General features: G+C 40.9%; 1 protein-coding gene across 2 annotated transcripts in view; it reads left to right on the top strand.

Annotated features, from left to right (window-relative positions):
- The window catches only part of EFL1 (elongation factor like GTPase 1), a 187,495-nt gene that overhangs the window by 124,608 nt on the left and 37,666 nt on the right, over positions 1-25,221 (top strand). For both annotated transcript variants that reach the window (XM_004472092.3, XM_023582691.2), the window contains exon 16: positions 21,644-21,775. In XM_004472092.3, the coding sequence (XP_004472149.1) occupies positions 21,644-21,775 (132 nt within the window). The remainder of the gene's footprint in view (positions 1-21,643; positions 21,776-25,221) is intronic.

Below are 25,221 nucleotides of genomic sequence, written 5' to 3' on the forward strand. Positions count from 1 at the left end.
TCAACTGTAAGTCCTCTTTCATGAAGTAGGATAGCAGTCAGACCTGGTCTGGTAGACATTTATAATGAAGACTTTCCTAACAATATTTAAAGGCAATGAAATATTTAGATTAAAAATGGTTATTAGCCATTAGTTATAATGATAGCTAATAAGAATGGGAGGGTAAAAAGCAATGCAGAGAGTTTTCTTGTGGTGAAGACTTAGGTGAATCAAATAAAGGCTGTTCTTTCCTCCAGCCACTTCATCTCGGCAAGTTAGTATCTGAAGGCAGTGGCAGCACTGGGTCCTTTCAGTTTCCCTTTATTCCAGAGTTGACCTGTTGATAAATAGAGGGGTTTTTCCCCCTCATTTGTTCCATATTGCATTGTTTTGTTTTCTTTTGTTTTTTCTTTTGTTTTTTAGCTTACTCCTTAGAAAGAAATCTTTTGTTTTGGCAACTTCTCTAATTCATACGGCGGTGTATAATTCAAAAGTATTTCTAAAAGCTCACTTAACATTCCTCTTCAAAAAGTTTAGGGATACTACTACATGCCGTCTTTCATTAAGGCATGGGATTTGTGACATTTCTCCTTGGTGTGTGTGTACATACCTATGAGGCTGGTTTTCTTAGAAATGAAAGTCATGTGCTTGACTTGCCTCTGCACACCTGCTGGTAGGAAAAGCTTTTCAGCCTTTGTTGCCTCTTAGTCTTTCTGCTAGTGAGTACTTAGTGGCCAGTGTGTTTCATTGAGTCCTGTTCCCACTTTGTGTGAATCCCAGAATTAATCCTGCTAACCTCAAGCTGCATCTCTCTGTCAGGAATGAGTCCTGGGCATCTGACTTTCCCTGAGCTACAGTCCCTGAGTTCATTTTCATGGCAGATGTCCTTCTGTCTGGACCAGGAGCCCTGTTTTGAACCTTGGACTGGTCGAACGGTTTTTCCCTAGTGTTCCTTTGGGAAGCTATACTTGTTCCTTCTTAGGAAATGACAGCATTTGAAAGAACCTGATGCTTTGGGGTCAGAGCTTCGATTCGTTCTTTTTGTTTGTTTGTTGAGGTGGCACTGGGCATTGAACCCAGGACCTCGTGCATGGGAACCAGGCACTCAACCACTTGAGCTGCATCCGTTACCCAGACACTATTTCTTCCTCCTCCCCCTTGAGTTACTGGGAATTGGACCCAGGAAGCAGGCGCTCAACCACTGAGCTACTTTCGCTCCTTTGATTGATTCTTAATTCCTCCACTCACCATTGGAGAGAGCTTGGGTAATTTATTTAATCTGTCTGAGCTTCTGTTCTCTCAATTATGAATACAATTTACCCTTTGATGATTATATGGGAAGGATATGTAAAGTGCATATTAGCGCATTCATTAAATGCCGCTTTCCATTCTCTTATTGGCTGACTTCCTTTTACAACCCAGAGAACTCCCTAAAACCAAGCTACCACAACACGCCCTACTTTGCTGTGTGTGAAGCTGCTGCATAGGGACTCCTGCTCTTCTGCTGGTGCTACCCTACTACCTATGCAAGATGGGTCCCAAGCCTGTTCCATCTTTGCACATCCTGTCTAGGACCTGCGCTACTGCTGGGTCACTTTCCTTAGCCCCTATCCTAGCCTGCTCCCCATCCCGCTTCCCCAGAGGTCCCAGACTACCACAGCAGAAAGCAAACAGAAAGTAGACCGAAACCACGGGGACAAGGTCTTGACCAGCTCCTGCCACCCGTGAAAGGTGAGCCCTCCATTAATATGTACTGTGCCAGTATCCTGCTCTGGACCTTACGAGATAACCTGATACTGTTCTTCTGGGCACACTTCCCCGTGGTTTTGTACATTTTAGGGAATCCTGTGCTTGGTTTTGTTTTTATATTGGCTTCAGTAACTCCCTAAGAAATTTTACCAGCTGCCAGCTGACCCTATTCACGAACAGAGAACACAGGGGCCTATTGTAAACCCGGAGATAATATTCAGAATGACCAAATCTCCAGCTCCTCAGAGCTACAGAGTAAATTGTGCTGGACCAGCCGTAGAACCTAATTATTACATTTCTTCCAGCTCCTTCAATCAGATTTAAGTAGGATGGTGTGAGTTACACCCAGCCTGTTCTCCTCAGCCGGCCTCTGCTGCTCTTTGCAGAGTTGGTGGTGTGACACATCCTGGAGAGCAGGGACAGTGACTCTTAATAATGAAAGATGTCCTGAGTGGTATTGTGGCACCACCTCCTAGGAAGGCAAGTATTCCCCCCTCCCCAGACAGTGAGATTAACTTCCCAAGGAAGGAACTGAGAGAGCAGCATGTCAACAAACCCTATTTCACGGCCAAATTTACTTTTTTCCCACATGCTTGAAAAATTAGGCAAATGTACCTTGGAATGTGCAGTGCTGAGTTATTAAAGAAAACAAAGCTTACATTAAAGACAAAACTGCCATGATTGTAATGTAAAACAGGATTAACAACTTTTCTCCCCCCAGCCTCCCATGTATCCCATATTTGAGAAGTTAATACTTTTTTGCTACTTACTTAATAGGTCATCAGAGGGCTCCTTTAGTAAAATGCCCTGGACAAGTCCTCCGTTAGCTTTGCCATCTTCCACACAAACTTTGTAGTAAGTGGGCATTGCCACCAGATTCTCTTGGCTGGTGGGTGGTCCTCTCTACATGCCGACATTGTTGGCTTTCTACCCCACACCTTTTTTTTTTTGAGGTACCACGACCTCATATGTCGTAGAAGCCAGCACTCAACCACTGAGCCACATTGGCTTCCCCAAGTTGGTTTTTCCATTTGTTTTGCTTGTTGTTGGGTTTTGGTTTTTTTGGGGGGAGGTACCAGGAACTGATCCTTGGACCTCCCATGTGGGAGGTGGGAACTCAACTGCTTGAGCCACATCCACTCCTCTACCTCATACCTTTTAAAAATGACCAGTTCCAGAGCAGCCCCGACCTTGGCAGAGTTGGATGCCCCGTTTTCTTCCCCCTTGCTTGTCTGTGACACTTTGACTGCCTCACCGGTAATTAAACCTGGCTTCATGCTCCATTTTGACTCTTTGTCCTTCATATCTGTAAAATATGGTCTTCAGGCACCTTGCCATCCTCTTCTACTGCTGGACAGACTCAAATTTGTCCTTGTCCTTCTGAGTTGAACAATATCCAGATATGGGTGACTCAAGAACCTATTACTTCATGTACTGGACCCTATACTTCATGAAAGAAAACCTAAGATTGAGTTAACCATTTAGGAGCTACCTCAGACTGTTAGCCTCCAGCAAACCTGCTGTCAGCCACAAACTGAAGACCTTTCTGCATAGAAATGTACTTCTGTGTGCAACTGTTTAACCTAAATACAATATTTTGCTCTGTTAAATTTATACATAGAGGATGGAGGGAATGAGAAGATTTTATGGGTGGGTTATGAAAACAGTGTTGAGGAAGGCACGCTAGCTAGCTTGCAAGTACTTGAGGCTTAATGTTTGTTGTTCCAGAAAGTAAAATGAGAGGTAGTTCTGCTATGACAAAGAACGTGATTTGAGTACAACACAGGAAAGCCCGGATGAGCCTGGTGGATAGGAGCAGTGCCATATTCATTTTGTTTCTCAGTGCTTACCAGAGAAGTTGTCATGCAGTAGATGTTCAGAAAGCATGTAATGAATGAACAGACAACTGTCTCGTGAATATAAGTGGATAAGCTATATACGACTATTTTAGAATTCATGCTCTTCATTAGTGAAACAGACTGTCTTATATCCCATCACAGGAGACAAAGAAGCAGGGACTGTGGCCGTTGTCCTCTCTTAGTGCTGCTGTGAAAGGGAGCCCGTGCTGCGTGCAGGCTGTTTTAAAGCAGATAGCCTGTCAGGATCCTTACAGTCCTGCAGTTCTGTGTTTAGATGATTAATTGGCTTTTCTGTCTTGTCACTGAGAATAGTAAATCTGATCTGTACCAGGTAACTGACAGTGTTTTTCTTCCCCATGTTCAAGTATAGTGACAAGTAAGTAAGTTGGTCTTAAGTGAGGCTTTAAAAATGGTGTTCCTGGATTTGTATGCAAAATGCAACAATACAGATTAACTTAAATCTTACTGGTCATGTGGAGATCATTTTGTTACAGTGAGTTGAATTCAGAACCTCACCATTTATTGAATTTTTCTGGAGTGGGTTATCTGTGACCAACAGATGGACTCTTTAACATCCTATTTGTTTAGAGCTTAAAGGAACTAGGGATACCATTTTATCCATTCTATCTATCAAAACTAACTGATTTTCTTAACTACTAGTCAATTTTTAAAAAGTTTACCCATATACTATGTATACTTTCTTACCAAGCATACTGATATATATCCAGCATCATCTCCTTACATTAAAAGGAGAGGTAGGGAGAGATCTCACCATTATGTTTCCCTCTATGTTGTTTTTTTTTAATCACAATATATCTTAGAATATTAGTACTGTATCTTAGAATTTTATCCTATTCAGTTTACCATGTTCTTTTTCATGGCTGAGTTAATTTAATGGATGTACCACAATGTTTTCAGCCAGTCCTTCCTTAACAAACAAGTCTGTTGTACTTGTTTTTCCTGTTCCGACAGTGCTGCGGTGACCATCGTTGTATTTATGTGGTGGTAGCTTTTTTTCTGGTTTGTTCTAGGGATGAAACACTGCCTCTGCCTTCATAGACCCTTCCTTCCAGAAGGGAGACAGGAGATAAACAATAGCTACGGATGCTCAGGAAGTGGCTGTGGGGAATAGAAAAGCTGCGTAGGGGCTAGGGATTGCAGAGGGGGTAGGGTGTCCTGTTTTAGAAGCCTTCAGGGAAGGCCTCTCCATTGTGAGCAGAGTGTTTAAGGACCTGAGGCAGTGAGCCATGAGGTGCTGCTTGCACTGTGATATAATGTATATTTATATTTTATTTCAGAAACAGAAAATTTTCAGGTAATTACATTACAAGGTATTCAGTGCAGACTTTTTGCCAATCATGTAGGCTGTATTTGTGAACAATCATGTGCACCTTTTCAGAAAGACTTCTCTTTAGTATTTTGACTGTATTCCTACTTACAAACTCAGGTAGGTCTCAGTTTGCCATACTACATACAAATAAGCATTTCATGTGTTAATACAAGGAGTGAAAATTATGATCAAGTGGTATACACTGTGTAGAATCTTTAGTTCATTGACTCATTCTCATTCAAGAAAGATTTAGTGAGTGATTCGTATGTGGTAGGCAAGTTCCTGATGCTGGAAATACAGCAGTGATCAAAAGAAAAAAACTCCTGCCTGTTGGAACATAGATTTCAGGGTAGGGACCCCTCCCTCCCTCCTTCCCTCTCAACATTCCTTGAGTGCCTGCTTTCTATAAGACACTATTTTTGATAGCTTTCCCTTGGCTGAAATTGGCACTCCTTGGGAGCAAGTAATTTATCCATCTCTGTGTCTCTCCTGTGCATACATGTGTCTTGGTTATAATGGGTCCTTAGGGGTTTGTTGAATAAATAACGGAAGAAATGAATGAACTATTAAATTAAAACAAATTTTCAGGCAAATTGATTATGAGAATGTGTTAAAGTTGTGGCTCACGCTCTTGGCAGAAAGCTTATAGGAAAGAGATAAAGGAGGATCTGGTTAAAGATCATGAGGCGTTAGTAAGACTGGTTAAGCATTGAACCATGGCCTGTTAAAGGTTCTTGGCTTGTCAGTATTGTCAGCTGGGCAACTCAGCCTCCCTCTCATTAAAGTGAGAAAATTATTCAAACAGCTTATCAGGAATGCTTATCAGGAATTACTTGCAGAAGAGCCTGTATATTACAAGAAAAAAAAAAAAAGAACTATCCCAGTTCAGGCTTGGGACTGTTTTCTTCCTCATAATAAACATCTAGAACTCAAAACTCCCAAAGTTAATGTGCTTTTACTGTGTTTGGCTTTTCCGTAGAACTGCCTTCACTTGTTTTGTTTTGCTATGTTTTGCTTTGGTCAGGGCTACTTATAGAGCCACTCTAGTGATTATCAGAGCAGAGAGAGAGACAGTAAGGCTGCAGTGAGTAGGAGTAGGAGTAGGGATGGGGAGAAGAGAGGACAGAACAGCCAATGGTGTGAAAGCAGCAAACCCCAGAGATGCTGAGTGTTGCAGGTACAGAGGCAGAGGCTGGGAGCGAATGCAGAATATAGCTAGTGCTGCCTCCCCAGTTTGCTTGGCTGTTGGGATTTCATTGTCAAGGCACTTTGCTCCCCATTTGCCCCATCAGAGGTTCTAGGTAGTGTTAATCTTAAACTGACTTCACTCGTTTGAAAGTACTTGTGGACAGAGCACCCAGTGTTTGCTTGCCCAGCCCTTTTGCCCCTTTTGCCATAGACACTGGGTTCTCTAGGACTTATTGCCTCATCTTCTCCACTCTGGTGCCCCCTCGTTCCTGTATGCTAAGCAGCTTTATAGGCAAGAGGGCGGCCCACTTCCTCTCTGTCCCTACCTGTTCTCCTCTCTCCTTCTCTACCAGATTTGGCATTTTTAGTTTTCCCTCTGTGAAGGAAAGGCATAATAAATGGGATTTCAGTGATTCTGAAAAAGAATGGAAATATTATGGCTGAGTTATATCTTGGCCTTGGAAAATTATAACTCATCTTTTCCAGAATATGTTGAGGAAGCATAGCATAGCATAGAGGAAAAAACCCTGGCATGGGAGTAAGGAGAAATTGGGCTGTCTCCAGAACTGTCAGAAACACTGTGATGATCTAGGATAAACCTTTCTTCACTTTACCCGCCCGCCTCCCAGATTCCTCATCTCTAAAAAGGATGAGCTCTGAGGACTTGGAGCTTACATTTTATAATTGTATCTTTGAGTCAGGGGCAGAATCTATTTTATAAGCAAACTATACTTTGAAACGGAGAGCATTTTAGAGGTGATTTTCTTTTTGAGATAAGGCATTTACCAACCTGATGTAGTGTTGAACCTGAAACGTGGCAGTTTCTACAGCTCCCCAAAGGCTTTTCCACCACCTGAGCATGCCCCGTAGTATTGCTCTACCCTCCTCTTCTGCCACCTGAGCCAAATTTTCTTAAGTTGTTTCTTAATGTAGAATAATAACACAAGCAGTTACGTACCAAGGATCAGAGTCTTAGTTTGCCTGGGCTGCTGTGACAAATATCACACAGTGGGTTGGCTGAAAGCAATGGGGATTTATTGTCTCCTGGCTTGGAGGCTTAGAAGCCATGCTTTCTCACAGGGCCTGTCACATTCTGGAGCTGGCTTGCTGTGATCCTTGTGGTTCTTGGCTTGCATTTCTGCCTCAGCCACATGCTTCTCCTTCTGGCTGTTTCTCCTGCTGATTCCCAATCTATCTCTCTGTCCAGATTTCCTTTCCTTATGAGGACTTCAGCCATATGGATTAAGGCCCATCCTGATGTAAGAATAGGATCTTTGAAGATCCTATTCTTCAGTGGGTTTACTCCCACACCTATTAAGACTTGAACATGTCTTTTGTGGAGGGCATGTTTCATTCCCCATTAATTGGCTTCAGTGTGGACTGCATTATCTGCCAGGGTTTAGGTGTGGGCCATGCCCAGAGGGTTGGGAGAAGGTGACTGAGGTATCTCTGGAAAGGAAACTTCTCTTAAGGAAGGCTCCATCTTTCCAGGAGGTACCTCAAAATTAGACTTGGTAAGGTAATCCATTAGCCAAGCCTTAGTCTTGAGGAGAAGGAATGGTGTGACACCTGTCACTTGCCTTGCCTTTTGGCTCAGCCCTCTTGCTCTCAGTACTAAGAGCTTTGGAAGGCAAGAGTGAAATCTGGAAGAACTGATCTCTCTACGTCATTGCCTCACAATCAGTGCCTTTTACCTTCTAACAAAGGGAGCATAAGGAACAACCATTGCCCTGCTTCACAGACTCCTGCAGAGTTTTGGCACCAGGGGGACTCCAATGCCAAAGCACCTGTGGCAAGTGTGAGCCCACAGGTCCGTGAGAAACGCTGTCTGGGATTCTCAGAGAACATGATGGGCACTTTCCAAATAAGACCCTGTAACTGGTGGGGACTGAGCTCATGGGATTTGGTGATTATTGTTCATCTCTAAGTGGGTATGGACCATGAAGCCTTGAGAAAATGGGTTGCACTAGTCTGTCTTATGAGGCTTCTAAACATATGCTGTCAGCGTTTTGCTTACAGTGCCATTCTTTAGTTTGTAACAGGTTTCACTAGGGATAGTTTAATAATAAATCGGAGATAGACTGCCTTTTAGAGCAAACAGACCCAAGTGCCTCTGACAGAATAAAAAAGCTGCTCCTGACATTTCCTTCTTCTAGATATCCTGTTAGGATCAATTAGAAATCACAGTCTTTTCTTCGTAGCATTTCTGGGGCCTTTGCCGAGATATTCAGATACCAAGGCCACTGTGGTCCATATTATGGAAATTATCGACTTAAAATGACTTTCAGATTATTTTGCTGATGAACTTTATATAGCGTTTTTTCTCTGGTATTCTCAGAGCCAAGGAAGTCTTTCCATGATGTAAACTGAGACTAATTATTCTCTAATGTTAAATTTCAACAGTGGCAGCTGGTAAGAATGGAAGGAAATGCTTGGAAATTCTTTGGATAATGTGTTCGACTGTTTTGTATAAATAAATTGAGGCAGTAATAGAGAAGTATGTGGTGTTTGTTGGGAATTGTTTTGTTTTATCAAAAAATGAAGCAGACTATAACCAAAGAAAGTTTTCTAAATCTTTTGTGCATCTTCTAATGGGTATTTAAAAGGAACAACCTCGAAATAAACCATAGTGTATCAGCATACAGAGAGAAGACAGAAATATGCAGTCCGGGAGGCTGCTGGCTGCCCTGATTTGAATCAGGAAGTGATTTGGTCAAGGACAGATGTGTTTAGGAGAATCAGTGTAAAGATGTTGCAGTGAGAGACACCTTTTGTTAGTCCTTGGAGGATGTGGAGGAAGAGCTAAGGAGACAAACCCTGTGCTAATTCAGTGTCTCTCCTTCGCTGTCAATTCTTTTTTAAAGGTTCTGCAATGTTTTACTTTTATTAGTTGCAATTAATGGCATCTCTGAAAGACTCAGAAGCTCTTTAAGTACCCATGTAATTTGTGTCAAATAACATTAAGTTAAAGTTTTATTGAAGTATAATATGCATCTAGAAAAGTACACAAATCTTAAATGCACATTTCTGTAAATTGAATAAGCACCAGTGGCACCGCCCCCAGTTCAGAAACAAAGCATTGCAAGGATCACAGAAGCCAATCTCCTTTCCAGTTACCTCCGCCTTGCCCTCCTGCCCCAAAGCATAGCAACCCTCCAGATTAATTTGGCCTGCTTTTAAGCTTTATATAAACGGAATCAGATGGCATATATTCTTGCATTGTACATCTTCTATTCAGCGTTCTGTTTGTGAGATTCATCCATGACCCTGCCTGTAGTTACGGTTTGTTCATTCTCACTGCCGTGCTGTGTGTGACGAGCACAATTTACTTATCCTCTTTCTGTTGGTGGACATTTAGATAATTTATAGTATTTCCAGTATTGATTATTATGAATACTGTTGCTTTCACTATTCTTGTACATGTCTTTTGGTGAGTATAAGTACATACCTCTATTGGAAATGGAAATTAAATGTTCAGTGTTAGTGACTGCATCAGTTTACACTTCTATTAGGAGTAGCTGACAGTTCCAGGACCTTCATATCTTTTCCACACTCGTTTTTGCTTTCGTTTTCATTTTAGCCTTTCTGGTGTGTGTGAATAGTATTGCATGTTGGTTTTAATATTTATTCTCCTAATGACTAATGAAGTTAAGCCCCTTTTCATGTCTTTGCCGACAAACATATACTTGTTTGTAAAGTATCTGTTCAAGTCTTCATTTTTCTTTTAAATTCTCTACCTTTTTCATACTGATTGTTTGGCATTCCTTAAATGTCCTGGATAAACCTTTGTTGGATATATATATTGCAATATTTTCTCTCACTCTGTGAGTAACACCTTTGTGCTCTCTTAATACTGCTTTTTAATGAGCAGAAGACATTAATCTTAATGTAATCTAATATTTTGAACTTTTTTCCTGTATGATTAGTGCTCTTTTTGTCCTGTTTTAAGAAATCTTTGCTTATTCCAAAGTCATGAAGATGTTCTATGTTATTCTTCTACAACCTTCTTTGTTCTACTTACCAGATTTAAATCTTCAATCCATCTGAAATTGCCTTTTGTAAATGGTGTGAGTTGGGGGTGGTGGTGGTCATGATTAATTTTCTTTTCTCAATTCGGGTATTTAGTTGACCTAGAACTAGTATTGAATCCCCCTTGCACTGCAGTATCACCTTTGCCGTGAACCAGTTTATATAGTTTATAGTCATTTGATTCTGTTAATGGCATCTCTTAGAAAAACTCAAAAGTTTCTTCAGTGTTTATGTAGCTTGTGTCTAATTTTTTATGGTAAAAATTGTAATATTTTTTTAAGAGATCACTTATAATCTCAACACTAATTCTGTTTTCATATTTTAATTATTTTTCCTCTAATTTTTATTTATATACTTCTTACATAAAAATACTGTATTCTTTTATATTTCTAAATAGTCTTCACAATTCAGGTTATTAGTGGCTGTGTAATATTTTATTGACAGATATGCCATATTAAATTAGCCACCCCTTTATTTTTAGGCATTGGATGTTCTAACTTAATTAAGAAAACTGCTACCTTAGAAATTTATTTTACAAGGAGACAGCAGATGAGAATGGCTATAGTAATTTTGGACTTCCATCTTTAGTTATTTTCACTTCTTTTTGTCTAACTCTCCAGTAAAGTAGCAAGATAAAAAAATTATCTTTTTTTTAAAGATACATAGATCACACAAAATGTTACATTAAAAAATATAAGAGGTTCCCAAATACCCCCACTTCCCACCCCACCCCCACTCCTCCCACAACAACCTCTTTCATCAGTGTGGCACATTCATTGCATTTGATTAATACATTTTGGAGCACTGCTGCACAGCATGGATTATAGTTTATACTCTCCTAGGGTCCCAAGGATGGAGGAATAAATATGGATTAGAGTGGACTTACTGGTATTCTGCTATAGATTTATTGTGACTCTAGCAGTGGAAGAAAGTATATCATTGATGTTGAAACAGTGGCCACAGGAGTTGCTGAGGGCAGGGAAAGGGAAGAAGAGGTATGATACGGGAGCATTTTCGGGACTTGGAGTTGTCCTGAATTATATTGCAGGGACAGATGCAGGACATTATATATCCTGCCGTAACCCCCTGATACCTTTGTTCTTTATAAAGTGGTATTTACGTCTTTACTTGTTTTGTAATACCAGTACCAAACATCCCACACTTTTATAATATTATTAAATCAAAACCGGAACTACTGTACTGTAAATCCTTATTAATAGTCCATTTAGTGTGGTATTAATATCAAATTTAATCTGGAATTCTGATTCTTATCTCATTGATCTATGAAGTAGTAAAGAAAGTGTGAAAGGCTTTTTTTAAAGTTTAGTTGCAGTCCACCGTAACAGAACTGCTTTGAAAGTTGCTTACTCTCACAGGGAAGTAATACATGCACTGGACCAAGTGAGTGGCTTGAATTGAAATAGCCTATGTTTGCTTAAAAAGTAGTTAAATTCTACTATTGTTACTTTTCCCCCTCAGGAATTACATTTCTTCAGTAAGTTCTATCAAGGAAGCTGTATCTGTGCCATGGAAACTATGCCACAGCAAGATGCAGACACATGGCACAGTTTAAAAAATCTCAAGAGCCAAGGCTCAGAGATTGGCAAAATAATCAGAAATACTATGACTGAGTTTTAAAAATGCTTTAGAAGCAATTAAAATAACAGCATGAGGGAAAAGTAAATGTGGGGTCTCTGCCTTCTTCATCTCCAACTCCCCTACCGAAGCTCAGCACACACCTGTAAACATAGTAAGTGTTCAGGAGCTACTTGTTCAAACAAATCTTAAAAGCACAGAAATTATGGGAAATATTCCTTCAGCAGCTGTTTTGGCCCTCCCTCAAATAAATCACTGTGTATTAGACTGTACAGTTCAACAGAACCCTCCAAATTCCATAATCCTTGAATTGACTTTGAGGAAAATATGATGCACTGGAGAGTGATCATTAAAAATGGTAGTGGATGTGAAAATGGCGTTGGTGCCTCAGGTCTGCATCTGATGCCAGGGCGGCCTTTGAGTAGATCTGGACGGGAGCGTCCTGTGGTGGGGCTCACGTTGACCAGCACCGTCAGTCCCCAGCTCTCAGGCGACTCTCTCAGGGCCTTCATCGAAAAAGCAGCCCTGCTCCCTTCAGACAGGAATCCACGATGCCCTCTGCGGCCACCAGGCACCAGAATCCAGGTCGGGCAATCCCGAGGCAAGACCACAGTGGCCATTCCTGAGGACCCAAAATGATTACTGCAGTGTCATCCATTTACAGGGTGATCCCGTCTTTATTGCTTTTGGTAATTCAAATAATAAGAGCATTTGAGACACAGAAGCAGCAAAAAGGCTGTTTTTAAAAAAGCCTTCTGTTTTTTAAGTATATGTATATGTTTTCGGATAACAAAAAATAGTACACTTACTGAGACAATTTTTTAAAATATAGAACAAAATAAAATTAAAATAACCTATAATCCTACTGTCCACAGATAGACATTAGTGACTTTTTAGACTATATACTCAAGCTCTTCTTATTTCTCATATCTTTATGCATGCATTTTAAGGTTATAATTTTAAAGTATATATATTTTAAAAGATTAAAGCTGTATTTTCTAAACGCAAAACAAGTTAATTATAGAATATTTATCAAGTATAGAAATAATGAAAAAGGTGAAAATTAGCCATGGTTCTGTTATTATTCAGTAATCATTGTTAACTTTTTAAATTTTAAAATACTTCAGTGAATAATATAATGAACAGCCATGTACCACCATGTAGATTTAACTAATTTTATTGTTTGCTGTAATTGTATCAGCTCTTTTTGAAATAAAATTTTGCCCATATGATTTCAGTACTTTATATCCCTCTCTGTTTTCTAGATTTTTTCTATGTTGATTCCATTGGGTGAACTTATTGTAACTGATATATCTGTTCTTCTCTTGATGACTGTTTAAGGTTGCTTTCACATTTTTGCTATTGCAAACAGTGTTGCAAAAAACAGCTTTGAATATATTTCCTAGTGTTGGTGGTTAAGTTTCTCTAGGGCAGTAGTTCTTTTTAACACCCCCCCCAATGGCTCCCTCATCTTTTTGCTTGTTTTTTCTCATTTTTGCTCGTTGTCTGCTAATTGTTTTTACTCGATGTCTGCTCGTTGTTTGTCTTCTTTAGGAGGCACCAGGAACCAAACCCAGGACCTCTCGTGCGGGAGGCAGGTGCTCAGCTGCTTGAACGATATCTACTCCCTGCTCATTTTTTTGTTTTTTTGCTCATTGTTTGTCTTCCTTGTTGTCTCTCGTTGTTTTGCAGTGTCTGCTCATTGTCTGCTTGTTGTTACAGGAACTGAACCCAGGACCTCCAGTGGGGGAGGTGGGCACTCAACTGCTTGAGCCACATCCATTCCTCTCAAACCTTTTCGTAAGAAATATTCTAATATCACCTTTGTCACCCAGAAATGGAATCAAAGATGAAATAATATGCCTGCCTACATAATTTAAAAAACATCAATACAGTACCGTAACTATGATATAAAGATAAATAAGAGGGAATTAATTTATAATAAAATGTGCATTTCAGTGTGTGAATGTTCAGTTTAACTCTGCTGAAGGCATGATGAAGTCAGATACTTGCAGTCACCATGAGTGTGACCATGACAGATGAAGTTTGATACTTCTGTATGCCACTGATGACTCAGATGTCATAAGGGGCTGTTGGTAAATTAGTGAACAGCTCATTTTCAGAACAAAATTCAGTCTTCAGTTTTTATTTATATGGTAATTCTATTCCTGAAAATTCTGTGTATACTGAACTGTTAAAAAAAAAAAAAAAAGAAACTTTGTTACTAAAAGAGACTTAGGTTTAAGCTCAGATCTTTATAAACAGGTTTGCCCAGCAGAATACTCAAAATCTTGGCAAATGGGCATATATTTTCATATGGAAACCAGAAGTGCCTGCACCACTTACCAAATTACCTAGAGAGGTGCCATACCACCCATTTTCACCACTGCCTTGGGGAATACAGCTAGAAATCAAATCAGTACATTGCAGTGTCTGGGCACACTTTGCTGAATATTGGATAATTGTTCTCCAAGACAGGTGTAACAATTTTTGTTCCCATTCACAATATGTAAGGCCTACTTGTTCTTGCATATACCGGTCAACACAAAAGTAGGGGCCCCAATAGAAATGTAGGTAAAGGATAAGCAATTCAAAGACAAGACTGAAAGAAATATTTCCTCTAATGCTGACAAAACATAAAAATTTAATACTTTTGTTAATAAGAAGGAAAATACAAATCAAAACAGAGATAGTATTTCAACTGTTGTAGGTCTGGAGAAACCATGTGTCTCCTTTTGTTAAGCCCAGATACTAAAACAATCATTGGAACAGGTTATAATGCAGTTGATTAACAAATCTATTAATAAAATAACAACTGCTACTATTGCTGCTGCTGCTACCACCAGTAGTACTACTATGGCCATAATCACCACCACTTCCATTTGCAAAGTGCTGCCTATGTGCCTGGGGCTGTAACCCTTCATTTGATTATCTTAATGCTCACAGTAACCTTATGATGGTACCACACGTGTTACTTTCATGTTATGAATGTGGAAACTGAAACTCGATGAGTTTAGGTAGCTGGCATAAGGTCAAAGCTGTAATTAAACTGACACCCTTCTGATTTGAAGTCAAATGGAACAAATATGTGTGAAAAGGTGGCAGATGGAAGATTCCAGGGAAGTGCAAGTGAAGAAGATGGACGTGCCTTTGCAGTGCTTCATGCTCCACACTGCACCTGTCTTCTCCAGGAAACTCCTAACCTTTCAAGTTCCTGACTTCCCATGCCCTTACTGTGGGCATTTCACTTTATGACATGTATCACATTGTATAATCGCCTGTTATCTGCCTTTGTTTTCCACCAGATTTTAAGCATTGTGAGGACAGGAACTGTGCTCATTCACTTACTGAAGAAACTGTATGAAGTACTGTCTTGTGTCCCTGCCCTCAAAACTCAAATCATTGAGAAACTAGTAGAAAGCTTTATCAGTGCATTGTAAGCACAACTTTCTAAGCTTCAGTGCTTAGGCACCAAATAAAAAAGCTCAAAAATGTACTAGAGAGGAAAAAGGAAACAAAATAAGAAGGGAAATTATAGTCTGGAGAAAAAATATGGTAAAGAATTAAAGTTTTATTAGATAAAGAACTACTACAAATGATAGGGGGAGAAATGTGATTCTAAAAGAAGAGTAGAGAAAAGCTTTGAGCAAATAATCATCTGCTCTGTTGTCTAAGTCAGAAATCTGAATCCTGTCCCAGTTTTCTGCTTGCCCCTTCCTCCCAACTCCTAAGTAACCACCAAGACTTGGCATCTGTATCTCAGGTCTCTAATTTATCTACATCTCCCCATAGCTTCTGCCTTTCTAATCATCCAAGCCACTGTCATTGCTCACCATAATTTCCAGTTTCCTGCCAGATCTCTGTGCATCAGACTTGCCCTTCTCCTTTCTCTACATTAGAGCAGAATGATCTTTCTAAAATATCCCTCAGATTTTATGGAGCTGCCATATGAAAGTTCCTTCTGAGGTTCTCGATTGCCTGCAGAATGAAGTGTAACATTCAAGTCCCTTGATATCCTAGCCGTGCGCTTTGCCTGCCCCTCATTTGTTTTCATGCCTTACATGTTCTGAACTATTCTCAGTTCCCAGAATACTCCAGGGCTTTATATATGCTGTGCCCCTGGCCTGGAATTTCCTTCCCTTCTATTTCATGACTAATTCTTAGCAGTCCTCCATATATATTTCTGTTCTAATAGAAGCTATTTTTTAATATTTTAGTTAATGTTGTGCTACCTCTTTTCCGCTGGACTAACCTATGTAGATCCTTTTTTTTTTTGGGGGGGGGGGTCCTAATATAGATGGAAAGAACTGCAGAAGTTGTTTTTTACTACCCTTGTATTCACTTTCAGATATAATACTAGGCATCATTCAGGTGCTCTCTAGTCTGTTTCCATGCCCAAGATGGAATTTCTTCCCCTTGTTCAATTCTAGACTTCTAAGTGTGTAATTCCCTTTGTGAGAACCAGCTTCCACAAGAGTGGAGGTGCTCTGGACTCCCTTACGGCCCTTTCCTGGGGCATAAGGTAAGGCCCCAAAGGACCCTTGGCTGAAACCCTCATACCTCATTCAGAGCATTGAGGGGCAAGTTGCCCCCCTTTCTCTAATACAGACAAAGATAGCAAGTGGAAAACAGTCCCTAAATAAAAAGTATTTGATTCTTCAGGTGTTACTTTTTCTCCTTTTTATTGTCATCTATCTTCTGAGAAAAGGGCAACCAGATCTTGGCATAACTTGCTAAAGTACTATTATTAGCTGGTTACTAGCTCCATCTGTTCCTGGGAAAAGAAAAAAGAAATTATGATATGGTGATGTTATTCTTGCAGGATTTCTCCCTAGGGCCTCCCGGAACACCATGAAGCTGAAGGGCAGTTGGTTTAATGAACTTACTTATTAATAAGCACAGTGGACAGACGTGACCAAGCCTCTGAACACCTTGGCTAAGCAACACTGGTCCACTTTGGAAATGCTGACTTGGAAAAGGCCCATTTTATTTTTATGTGCCCAACTTGCCTGCCTACCTCCGTGCCGATAGTTGTAAAGTGCCTGGATTCCCTGATGCCCTTTGTGGTTGAGTCAGAGAGAACAGAATCTGAGTTTTGATGAAAGATTCATAACCAGGGCATAAAATAACAATCAGAATATGTGGGGTTCTTTGATGTCCAGAGATGGAAAGACCTAGAGCAGAAGAACCTGGGCTTCCCAAACCAGAGAGTCTCTAGATTCCCACACCCTGATAACCTCTCTCTCTCTATGCACGTATGTTTAAATCTTCTTGTCCCACATTGTGCCTGGGAATTTCCTCCTGTCAGCCTTCATGTTACTCAAATGTGGCCAGTCTCGAAGCCAAACTCAGCATGTAAATGCAATGCCTTCCCCCCAGCGTGGGACATGACACCCGGGGATGAGCCTCCCTGGCAACGAGGGACCACTATCAACTACCAACTGATGATGCAACTGGAAAATGACCTTATACGGAAGGTTCAATGCGGATCAGCAGAATATCCACGTCTACATAAAATACCATGACTTTAAAATGCTGTTTGACCTAAAGTAAGGGGGAAATGAAAAGGAGAAATGAGTTTATATGGCTACGAGTTTCTAAAAAAGAGTCTGGAGGCTGGCAGAAGGATTGCCCGCATGCACAACTGAGCAGAGTCAGAGAGACAGATAAAGCAGATACAACCCCCAGATATTGGTTCCTTTGAGGGCTAAAGAGACCCATGGGAGTTATGGTCATGGCCGATGGGGTTAACTACCAGGGCAGATGACCCCTCTTTGGAAATGGTGTTTATGTGTGATGAATCTGGACTCAGATGGGATCTCCCTTCATAAGACTTTCATGCTAATGTGCTGGAGGTGCAGTTAATGTTGGGGTTTAAGATATATTTAGGGGATTTGAATCTCTGGACTGACAATGTGATAGCCAGGTCCTGAGCCTCAACAGACTCCAGCACCTACAATCTGATCTATTGGACTTACCACACTCAGCTAAGATGGAGTTGAAGAAGGACAACCACCACACCATGGAGCCTAGAGTGATTACAACTGAAAATGGGAGGATTGCATCCAGCATCCATGTGGAATCTGAGCCTCCTCTTGACATAGAGGTGCAATGGACACAACCAATCCAATGTCCACATAGAAGAGGTGGCATTGGATTGGGAAAAGTGGACATGGTGGACGATGGGTATGGGGAAAGGCAGGAAGAGATGAGAGGTGGAGGCGTCTTTGGGACATGGAGCTGCCCTAGATGGTGCTTCAGAGGTAATCACCGGACATTGTAAATCCTCACAGGGCCCACTGGATGGAATGGAGGAGAGTATGGGCCATGATGTGAACCATTGTCTATGAGGTGCAGAGGTGCCCAAAGATGTACTTACCAAATCCAATGGATGTGTCATGATGATGGGAACGAGTGTTGTTGGGGGGGGGGAGAGGCGGGGTGGGGGGGTGGGGTTGAATGGGACCTCACATATATATTTTTAATGTAATATTATTACAAAGTCAATTAAAAAAAAAAAAATAAATCTTCTTGTCCCTTCCAGCGTTATGTTCATTGCTCTCACAGGTCTTATTAGGTTCTGTGGGTGTCCACGACCTGGCATTTGTATTTTAGTGCAAAGGTTTAAAGGAAACATTCTCTTCAGGCTTAAACAAATTAGGAGGAACAGGTTGGTGGTTCTTGATTGCCATAATGTTCCCAAGTCTGCATGCAATAAAACTTGGGTGATTAGGAGACCATGTTATAACATTTTAAAATTCCAATAATGTTTTTATACTCATAATGAAAGAGCACTTTACAAATCCAAACTTCCCTGCAGATAATGCTGTTCTTTGTACAGACAGCTAGCAGGCTCATCCACAGGATATGGCATTAGAATTCAGTAATAGTTTTACCATCTTCCTTCTTGACCTTATCCTAGATTAATTCAACTTGTGCAACAGAGAATTGTTAAGAGAGGTTCCAGCAGAAGGCTGACCCATCTCAGGTCTCACACGGACTTTCAGTCTCAGATCGTAAAGACGCTCTCCCCAGTGTTTGTTTTGGAATTCTATTTAAAGGGAAACATTAGGGAGAGCCTAGAGAAATACTTGACCTGACACTGTTTGCCCACTACTGATTTCGATGAAGAAGAATTTGAAGGGAATGGTGTACAACCTGGCAAGGGCCTGTGAACCCCGCTGAAAAGCTCTGTTTACCTGGGTACTGTTAGCTGTCACCCCTGTCTGAGAGGTGGCGTTCATGTGCTCATTTGCCTAATTTGACTTGTTGGGTAGAGAAGATTCAGGTTCAGAGAAGATTTTCATCATTCATCTTCAGTCAGGCAAAATACTGGTGTTGGTATAAAAGCAAACTAGAATTCTTCGTGTCTGGTACCTGACTGTAGCTCCATATTTCTCCACCTGTTTTTTTGTTTTTTTTTTTTCTCTTTTTAAAGTCATATGCCCTTTCTTGACAAACATTTTAAAAAGCTGGACTCTTTTTATTGAAATTTCAAAATAAATTAAGTATAATACTAAAAACAGGCCATGCCCCAGCAATTTTTTATGCTTTATTTCTGAACTCCTCTCCTCCCATTCAGGAGGAGTAAGCCCCTCCTTCCCCAGCCTCAGTTACAATGTTCTAGAAAGCCCACTTACATGAAGGAATCGGTCTCCCTTGTTATGATTTTGACTGAAGTGAATGAAGGGAAAAGCATGTGATTTAAGTAGAAAAAAGGATACAAAATTAGGTGTACATCATAACATTATAAATTATGTATACCAATAGAGAAGAAAAAATAAAAGGAAACAACAGTGAAAATAGTGGCAGTATTAGAATGGCGTGATTATAGGTATACTGTTGTTTTTCAAACTTGTACTCAATGGCATTTTAAAAAAATGATTGTTTTAAACTTTTTGTATAAATAGCAAGTTTTATATCTAATAATTATTTGATAGGATATCAAGAATTTTTTGAGAGAAATGTTTTAATCATTTTATTGTGATTATGCCGAAAATCCTGTCCTGTCCCTAGGTTTTAAAATTATGTTTAAAAATAAGTAAAAATGGTGACCTGCAGTACAGATAGTGAGTTTTCTACTATTTTTTGGATCATTGTTTTTTCTATAAATCTTTGTCATAACTAGGAATACCGTGGTACTAGCGTTTTTCTTTACTGTTTTTGGGTGAATGATAGTCATGTTAACAAGTCGAAGCATATCTAAATAGCAGGAATAGATTTGGTGATTTGAACAGCAAAATGCAAACGAGTGCAAAGAGGCAGAGTGCACAATGTACTGCCCATCTGCAGCCTGCGTCCCTGGTGGCACAGAGGAAAGACCAGCATTTATCTTTTCATTGAACATGTGCTGTGCGCGCAGGAAGGAAATGCATGCTGTCAGAGGTCAGAAGCAGGATGGATGAAGTTCGAAAGGGAATATTTACTGTGGGGTTTTCCTAAACCCCAGGCCTCAAGGGAGGTGTTATTTCTAGCTTAGAAGTTGACTTGGTGGAAACTTTGACAGACCTGGACCGAGAGTGTGACAGATGGTTCACGTGGTGCCCAGGGTCTAGGTGTACGTTCTTGGGCCAAGAGATGTGTTAATAAGAAAGTTAGACTTTAACCAAATACAGTAGGCTGGAGATGCAGGGACTGATCTGGCACCCTGGAAACCTCAGTGTGAAGTGGGCCCATGCACAAAAAGGTCTGGAAACCATGTCATGAGCTGAAGAGTTAAAGGAGCTAATGAGGCAGAAAAGGGCTATTAAAAGAATCTGACAGGCCTTCAGAATCCAAAGGGCAGTTGATGAAAGTGGAAGAAGCACATTTTCAGTGGACCTTTGGAGAGCTGAACTAAGAATGATGCGTGGAGATGGGGGGGGGGCGGGCGGGCATAATGCTGTTGGTATGACATAAGGGAGGATTTTTTTAAACATTTGGAGCTATTCCTTAATGTAGGGGGATGGGATTCTGCATGCATTCAAATGGGAATATTAGATAGGACGTTCCACACCACTTAAGACTGGAAGGAGCCTCTAAACTACCTTCCAAGTTTGTATGCCGGAAGGCTCTGCTTCAGTTCCCCTCCACCAGGCTGGTTGTTTGGTTTTGTGGCATCCCGTCTCCATATACCCTTACATTGGTTTGTCTACTAAAGGGTGCAAAGATGTTACCGTACTTTGTAAGCCCAAGATATAGAAGAATGTTCATCATTATACCTACCCCTTCTGTGTAACTTTGCCCTAAAACAACTCTCCTCCTTCCTTTACCTTGACCCCAAAGTGCAAGTGCTTTGTTTTTGTTTCTTAATATGTTCTAAATTATTGTCTAGCCATATATTTGGATGTGAGGTTTACCTTTATTTCTAGGGCATTCTTTCTGCTTATGTGCTCAGAGCTTAATATGCCCCCTCAAAGTCTCAGGAGCCTAAAGTAGGGTTAGGGTTAGTGGCAGGGGACTAGGATTCTCTTATAAAATTCAAGTAGTGGAGGGTGGCTTAGGGTCAAGTATTCCATAGCAACAAGTTTTAGATCTCTAAATCTTCTTTACCTATATGCAGGTAGATTTGGTGAAAGAGATTATTTCAGGAGAGTTATCTTCATCAAATTATTAAATTAAAAAGACCTAAGAGTTATCATTAGAAATAAGTGTTTCCAGACAAATGTGCCTAGAATTGATCAATTCTGTAGTCAAAAATAGCTGTATGTTAGTCCAATCTAATGTAGCAGGATTTGTATGTTTGAAAACCAAAAAATAGCAAAATTTCTGTTTTTTACAGCAACTAAATGGTATTCTGGCGCAAGTCGTTTTTTGCAACATTTTGGAAGTGTTTGGTACTGTGACATGTATACTGGGTTGTTGCTGTTATTTTTCTAATGTCAGTTCAGAATTTGTCATCCATTATTAACCCCATGGATCTTTTCCCCTGCAGGAATAGGAGGCCTACAAGATTTTGTGCTGAAATCTGCAACGTTGTGTAGCTTGCCATCCTGCCCACCATTTATACCACTCAACTTTGAAGCCACTCCTATCGTGAGGGTTGCTGTTGAACCGAAACACCCAAGTAAGATGGCCTTGTTTGTAAAAGCATGTGATGTTCATTATGCCTTTTAAATGCGTGCATTTAACACCTGATTCCTCACAATTTCTTTCAGCAGTATACTCTAAATTTTCATATATGGATATAATAGAAGTCATTTTCCCAGCCCTGAGGCCGCCCAGACCAGCAGCTCTCCCAAGGGAGCCTAGCTTCTGTCCCCTATAGGAGCTTGACACTTTTAGGCGCCTCTGCTCTACAGGGAAACTAGTCCCCTTGATGGTAGAAGCGTCAGGGGCATCTCTGCTTACCTCACAGCCCTGGGCACAGGTCCTGGAGCAAGGTTGTAGCTCAGCAAAGCTCAGGATTTGGGTGTTTGCAGTTCAGAATCCTATCCCAGACTCCTTGGTTCAAAACCCATCCTCTGCCTGTTCCCTCCAGGTTTGCTGGATCATTTGGACACTGCTTTTCCTGTCAGTTTAGAAACCACTCCCTGCCCCTTTCTCATGGGCTCCATGACACCCACATGTGCCTGACCGTGTAGTAACTGGTCCTTGGTTTGGGGTTATACCCTATGCCTGGCCAGCCCTTTGCTGATCCCAGTGCTTAGTGGCCATCAGTGAAGAATCTCCAGATCAGACTTTAAGGGAACCAGAGGGCAAATGGATGAAACAGTAGTTTTCTCTTGAGGAATAGTAATGACTTTGCCCCTGGACCTATATGTCTCTGCTTCTTCCCATGGCTGGGGCCACCCAAAAGTTCAGTCTCACCTCAAGTTCTTTGATATATTCTTTTGTATTTCCAAATGTGTTTTTTTTTCTTTTTAAAACAATTACAGAGTAGGAGAAATTGTGATTAACAGAGAATATAAGTTAATGATAATTAAGCACAGTTACCTTGCTGACCTAAGGCCAGTGGATTACCAGTGGGGTACCAGGCACAGCCTCCCTAAGGAGTTTCTTGTTAGGGAAAACATCACCATAATGAGACACTTTCTGCTTCCAGAAAGGATAAAAACATAGTTTATTCATCTACTCCTCCAAGAGAGAAAAAGAACTACACAAAAAGTGCTCACACATGCCAACTTTTATGAAAATTACTTTTTTAAGAGTGCCAACATTTTGTAGATATGCTTGATTCTCCTGTGTTTGGAACTGGTTCAGAAGGTAAAGAGAGGTGCTTTTTTTTTTTTTTTAAGGTACTTAGATTACATAAATGTTACATAAAAATGTAGGGGATTCCCATGTGCCCCACTCCCTAACCCTCCCATACTTCCCATATTAACAACATCCTTCTTTAGTGTGGTGTGTTTGTTACAATTGATGAATACATATTGGAGCATTGCCCCTGAGTGTTGATTATAGTTTATAGTTTAAACTCTCCCGCACAATTTTGTAAATTATGAAAAGATATATAATGGCCTGTGTCTGTCATTGCATCATCATTCAGGACAATTCCAGTGTCCCAAAAATGTCCCCATGTTTCACTTATTTTTCCCCTCTCCCTCCCCTCAGAACCTCTGGTGGCCCCTGCCTCCACATCAATGATAAAAGTTCTTCCATTGCTAGAATAACAGGTCTGTAGTAGAATAACAATAAGTCTACTCTAGTCTGTGTTTATTCCCCAATCCTGAGGATTCCAGGATGATGCCTACTCTGCCTCTAATTGAGAGGGAGCTTAGATCTCATGGAGCAGGTGGATGAGACTGTATTGCTTGCACTTGTAGACTCTCTCTTTTCTTTGGGATGGTCATTATCCATCATCATTTCCTTGTTAGTTGTCCTGGGTAAGTCTAGTGAACTGGAAAGTAGGTGCTGCAACTCTCTTGAGATTTAGGGCCCAACTGGCACTTGGAAAGCCCAAAGATTTAAGTCTCTTGGACATAAAGGACATAAACCTACCAAGTCTAGTACTAACAATAGTTTAAAATATAAGGGGCAGAAGAGCCATGTGTGAGGAAACCACAACTGAGTCCAACTCTATCACACTGGAGAGCATTAATTCTAAAGTAGGGGGAAATGGACTTTGGCCCAGTGGTTAGGGCGTCCGTCTACCATATGGGAGGTCCGCGGTTCAAACCCTGGGCCTCCTCGACCTGGTGGAGCTGGCCATGCGCAGTGCTGATGCGCGCAAGGTGTGCCGTGCCACGCAAGGGTGTCCCCCGCGTGGGGGAGCCCCCACGCGCAAGGAGTGCGCCCGTGAGGAAAGCCGCCCAGCGTGAAAAGAAAGTGCAGCCTGCCCAGGAATGGCGCCACCCACACTTCCTGTGCCGCTGACGACAACAGAAGCGGACAAAGAAACAAAAGCAGACAAAGAAACAAGACGCAACAAATAGACACCAAGAACAGACAACCAGGGGAGGGGGGGAAATTAAATAAATAAATAAATCTTTAAAAAAAAAAAAAATTCTAAAGTAGGGCCCCCTGGCAGGGTGCCAAACTCCTGAGCTGTCAGTCCTGCTTATAGTGTTTGAATATCTCCAGAGCCCTCAGGAGCCCCGCTATTTGGGCAATATTTACTTTGGCAGTCAATGAGCACTTACACTGCTGAGGTAAGTGTAACCTCTGGAATGACCTCCTGACTCACTTTGAAGTCTCCTAGCCGTGTAAACTCATTTGTTTTTACCCTTTCCCCCTTTGGGTCAAGGTCTTTTTCAGTTGCATTGCTGGTTGGTGCTTGGTTGTAATCCCTCAGTGCCTGGGAGGCTCATCCCTGGGAGTTATTTCCCATGCCATGGGGTGGTGGGGGCAGTGCATTGATATGTGGAGTTTGGTTTAGAGAGAGATCACATTTGAGCAACAAGGAGGCTTTCAGGAGGTAATCCTTAGGCAACCTATAATACTCAGTTAAGTTTCAATTTCAAAAGAAAAGGTTAATAAGTACAGTCATCAATATCAAGGGCCTGTCAGTGGTCCATCTCCTTCATTAGTTACTGCTCCTGTACTCAGGGGATCCTTAGAGAATGTAGCAGAACTCCCCAGATCGGGAATCAGATATTCTTTCAGTTACTGTGTGAATCTCCACCCACAGTGACAATGCCCCATCAACACTTGAACACATTAATATGCCTTACAGGTATGCCTCAGGTGAGCTGCCTCCCATGCATCCCCCATCACTGACACCCCGCACCAGTGATCCTCCTCTGCCACAGCTGTAACCCTTCTGTGATCCAAAACGTCTTCAAAAATGAAGCCAACAAAATAACCAAATAAAATTAATTTAAAAATGAAATAATAATGATAGTTTTTAAAAAGACAAAATACAAAAAATTAAGAAGAATTTGAAATAATTTTAAAAAAATTTAAAAAGCTAATTTTGGCATTAAGATCAGTGACATTTTCTTCCATTTATTCCCCGCCCCGTGTCTTATTTTTACATTTTATCTTAAAAGAAGCTTTAGGTTACAGAAAAGTCATGTACAGATTATAGGGGATTCCCGTATATTCCCATATATTCCCCCTCATCCCCTTTCC

Source organism: Dasypus novemcinctus, chromosome 3 (assembly GCF_030445035.2).
Source record: "Dasypus novemcinctus isolate mDasNov1 chromosome 3, mDasNov1.1.hap2, whole genome shotgun sequence".
Lineage (NCBI taxonomy): Eukaryota > Metazoa > Chordata > Mammalia > Cingulata > Dasypodidae > Dasypus > Dasypus novemcinctus.